We start from the raw sequence: 4,916 nt of genomic DNA on the forward strand, positions 1-4,916 counted from the left end.
AGTAGCTGACAGGGAGCGACCTTCTCACACCCATAGTCACTTCTTCCAAAGCTGCTCGGAAAGCAATTCTTTTAAAACACGAGCCTGCTCAGGGCATGGAAAGCGGCAAAGTCTCTAGAAATCTGCTTTTCCTGTTTCCCTCCCACTCAGACAACTGAAACCTTTCGGGTTGTAAAATCCTTTTAGAAATTCTTCTTTAAACAACAAAAAAAAAACTTTCTTTCTGTTCTAAAGAAAGAGAATAGGAACCCCTAGAAGATACCTGCCTGCAGAGTTTTTTTAAATTGTAAATGGCCAGGACACGAATGCTCCCTTTGATAGTTTCCTTTTCTTGGAGCCCTGGTTTTGAAAGTTCTAATGGTTTTCTAAATTGCCCCTTCCCCCACCAATAAACGTTGGCCACTACATTCCAAATTGATCTCAAATAGTCTTCCAACTTATTCAGGAGAAAAATCAACATCTTTACTAAGATAGAAAATAAATGGAGAATTTATTTTTCCTCAATTCATTTTATACGTTTCATACACGCTAAATTCCATATTTCAAAAGACAGGACTTTTTCAACTTGAAAAATCCAGAAGTTTTAAAAGCCATTTTGAAAATGGGTTGTTTGATATCTGTAATAAATACTGTTTAATTGGGAGGAAAGAGCCAAGTTTTAAAAGTTCTATTTAGAATAAATGAGACATAATATAAAATAAACGATGTCGTGTAGTGGTTTAGCACTTTATTTATTCTCTAGAGATTTAATTTCAACACCTCTCCATGGAAACTGGCACATCAGACACAAATCAGAAATAAATGCTGTGAAATTAAAATTCTTATATTACACATGGATTTTAGGAAGACATAAAGGGCATGAGCATTTTGCACTGGACTCGGGAATAATACTTGCAGTTTCTAGGGAGCAAAGAAGGGGAAACGTGTTATGCGTTGGACATCGTATCTTCTTTTTTTCTTTTTACTACCAGAACAAAATGCCCCACTCACGTTCATAGTTCCTCTGGAAATGAGCAAATCGGGCAAGCCCTGGAAGCCACACTGGAGACTGGAAAAGAAAAGGTGAGACTTGACATCATATGAAGTTTATTTTCAGGTTGTCTTAAGGGAACAGTGTCTAACTTTTCCTTTGTAAATATTTCGCAGCAAGCCGAAATTGGTTGTTGCTCTGCTGCGGCATGCCCAGGCACATGCCTAGTCCGGACCGTGCAAGGCAAAGTGCGCGAGGTCAGGGGTCGGGGAGGGCGGGATCCGGCTCGCTCGCTCTCCAGTTTGGCTCCAGGTCCGATCCGCGGAGTTGGTGCCAGGGCAGGATGTGGGTGCTACTCAAAAGGCCGGCGAGGTCCCCTCTCTGCCCGACTTCAGCCTAGAGCCCTCTGCTCCGGGCTGACACCCCTGCAGCGCCGCGGGGGCCGACAGGTGCCTGCCTAGCAGTGAGCCTTTGCTGGCACAGTCCTGCTGCTGCTGCTGCTGCTGCTGCTGCTGCTGCTGCTGCTGCTGCTGCTGCTGCTGCTGCTGCAACATCGTCCTGGCAGCATTTGTGGCGGTGGCAGCGGACACGTGTAGCAAGGGGACAGCGGCCTGGGGACGCAACAGGCAAGACGGGCGTTGCAGCAAGTGGCAGTAGCCCCACGGGGTCGTGGGCTGACTCTGCGCGTCCCCTGTACCCCCTCCTCTAACCCCTTGCATGATACTCTCGATGCTGAAGGAAGTGCATCCGCCTCCCGGCTGCGACGCGGGCCCCTTGCCCTCCTCCCGCGGCTGGGAGCCCACTGAGGACTGAAACACCGGAATGGCGCCGGAGGTCCCCAGGTCCGCGCCCTGCGCTTTACTCGGTGCCTCAGCATAGGCCGGGGCGGACAGTAGCAGGTAGCGTAGAGGGTGAGGGTGCAGCAGCGCGCACTGGCGGCTCCCGGGGGCGGCGGTGGGGTAGGCCCCCGGGACAGGCTGCAACGGGGCTGGCGACCCGAGCAGCAGGCCCGGGTAGGGGCCGTGCAGGGCGGCGGGCGCCGCGAGCAGGGGGAAGGGGTGGTGCAGGTGGGCTCCGGGGGGCGGGTGGTGGCGCTTGAAGCGCTTCCTGCGCCGGAGGAAGCTGCCGTTGTCGAACATGTCCTGGGAGGCCGGGTCCAGGCTCCAGTAGTTGCCCTTGCCCGGGTGGCCCGGCTCGCGGGGGATCTTGACGAAGCAGTCGTTGAGCGAGAGGTTGTGGCGGATGCTGTTCTGCCAGGCGGGGAACTTGCGGCGGTAGTAGGGGAAGCGGCCGCTGATGAAGGCGCAGATGCCGCTGAGAGTCAGGCGCTTGTGCGGACTCTGCAGGATGGCCATGGTGATGAGCGCGATGTACGAGTACGGGGGCTTCGCCGGCTGCGGGGCGTCCCCGGAGGCCTCCGCAGACTCCGTCGGGGCCCTGAACTTGGTGCCAAACTCGGGGGCGTTGCTCGGGCGGTCGCCGCTCACCGTGAACTCGCCCGGAAGTGCGCTAGCTCCCCGCCGCGCCCCCTGCTGCTCCAGGAACTGCTGGCTCTCCCCGGCGTCGTCTTCCTCTTCCTCCTCGTAATCTTCATCTTCCTCCTCTCCGAGGATGTCGATCTCACCGTCTTCCCCGTCCGAGCCCCGGAGGCTGCGCGGCGGTGTGGAGCGAAGGAGCTCAGCTCTTGGCAAGTTCATGGAGGCGCAGGTCCTGCAGCGGCAGAGGAGGTGGCGGCCGCTCACCTGACGCGCGGTGGGCTGGGCTGGAAGCCTGGGTTCAGGGTGTTCCAAAAAGAGGGAACGCTCGTGGTGACCCAGATTTTAGGTGTTCTTCTTGACGTCTGGTTTCTCTTGCTTTACAACACCGTCCAGCAAAGATGAGCTTTGCCTTTTATGAAGCCTCTTCGAGTCCCTGTGTTGTGGACTCCCCCCACCCCTTTATATCTTCTCTTGTCCTACCTCGCAGCGCTCCCGCTTTCTCGCAGTCCAATGATGAGGGTCCGCTGTGCGTTACCAGACACAGTAAGAGCCTTCAGCCGCCTCCTCCTCACACCCACCCGCCACCAAAGAAGATGCTCCACTCCTCAGGTTAGCCATCCAATCGCGCTCAGAGTCGCATACGCTCTGTTAACAAGCTTCTAAACCCGCGCAAATAAAAATGGGGTGGAAAATATGATACCCAACAATCTATGGCCACCTCGATATTCAGGCCTCTCCTGGAGGCTAGAAATGGGGGAGGGGGCACTGACATGTACACGGTGTTTGTAAAAGAATGTGTAACAGTAAAAGTATGTTTTCGTGTTTCATAGCTGGTTAATCATACATTTTCATTGGTGAATTCTGTCCTCATCCAGAATGATGAACTCAAATATTTTTAATGTTCTAACTATATCCCCGAGCTCAGGGGGGTGTGAAGGGCCATTGCGTTGTCCCTACTACCCCCACCCCAGCTCCCCAAAAGTGTCCCCTGACTCAAGTTTTCTGAAAAGGCTGAAATGTCCTGACATTAAGTTGTGAGTGTTCAGAGTGGAGTCTGCTTTCAGCAGTGATTCTCCAACTCCTTTGAACATTTAACCACAGTATGAAATACATTTTATAACACAATCTTCCATATACAGAGTTGCATAACTAAAATGGGTTTTATAAAGCAATATACTTAACACTAGAGTGATCAGATATTTTTCTTTTATTAAATGGCCACGACCAACTAAATTGATTTTGCCTTATACTAATCAGTATAGACCTAGTTTGAAAAATTCTGTTTTCACAAAATTGCCCCACAACTCCAAGGGATGCACCCAGTCTATGAGGGCTATCTATCTCTATATCTCCCCACTCCCTTCTTTCAGAAAAACCAACATTTAGCACTTTTATTATAAGAAATAAAACTCGAAACTTCAGTGAGGCAAGGAGAAGCTGTAGTTTCAGTGTCTTTAAGCCACTGGGTTGTCATTCATCACTCACACGGGAGAGGAGTGATATGACAGAGAAGCTCGGATTAACTCACTTGATGTCTTTGGAGGTAACAAGATTTTTACATTGGCTTCGTTTAAACCATCTCAGAGACGAAACGTAGCAGTGTGGTGGAATATAACTTAATGTGTGTTATATAAATAGGAATTTTATGGCACAATGCTGTCATAGTATATATTCATAATTTTAAACCTCCCTACTTGTGAAAAGAATTTGAGGTGTCCTCTAAGAGAAACACAGCATAAGAGAATAGTGTATTAGGCCATCGATTGTCACATAATAAATATACCATTAGTGTTTGTAAAATGATAATGAATTTTCAGTGAAAATTCAGAAGCCAGCTAAAAGGTCAAAATATAATTAAAAACGAGTTTAGTGCCTTTGGGATAAAAAGTAGCTTAAAATAGCTGTCTTCAGGATGAAACTTTGAAAAAATGCTTTCTTGCAAGTCTTTTTAAAGTTTCATCCTCTATTCCGGAGATGTTTACCCTCTGAGGCTTCCCAGTTATTTGTAGCTTGAAGTAGGACAAATAACAGGCGGTTTTGAGCCTAATGACTTGCATTTGAATCCCAAATTTACCAATTACCACTTGTGTGACCCACTAAATTAAGCTCTGGAGGGCAGAACAGGTGTCGTATTCAAGCTTAGAGTACCAGATGCCTCCCCCTTAACCCCCTGCAGGTAAGGCACAGTTCCCCCATCAGCATAGGAATCCAATTACCTGGGAAAGGGGGTATTATTAGTTTTCCTAGAATCAACTTCTTTGGGGATTTGTGTTATTTAAAAATGAAAGGAAAAAAGTAGGGACACACTCAGAAACACACACACACACACACACACACACACACACTCACACACTGATGGTGGTATACCAAAGGGCACAAAGAAGACAACAGAAAGAGCTCCCAATGGCCAAGGCTGGGACAATGTGAGCACCAAAATCAAGTAATATTGGATTATAACCCAAAGTACA

General features: G+C 49.1%; 1 protein-coding gene across 1 annotated transcript; it reads right to left on the bottom strand.

Annotated features, from left to right (window-relative positions):
- Nucleotides 1–767: 767 nt before the first annotated feature.
- LOC109392549 (forkhead box protein D4-like 6) lies at nt 768–3,057 on the bottom strand. Its single transcript, XM_019661108.1, is given in 2 exon segments — nt 768–1,802; nt 1,804–3,057. Coding segments are annotated over 2 exon segments (1,239 nt in total). The 5' UTR covers nt 2,668–3,057; the 3' UTR covers nt 768–1,427.
- Between the last annotated feature and the right edge of the window lie 1,859 nt (nt 3,058–4,916).

Source organism: Hipposideros armiger, unplaced genomic scaffold (assembly GCF_001890085.2).
Source record: "Hipposideros armiger isolate ML-2016 unplaced genomic scaffold, ASM189008v1 scaffold_335, whole genome shotgun sequence".
NCBI classification, from domain to species: domain Eukaryota; kingdom Metazoa; phylum Chordata; class Mammalia; order Chiroptera; family Hipposideridae; genus Hipposideros; species Hipposideros armiger.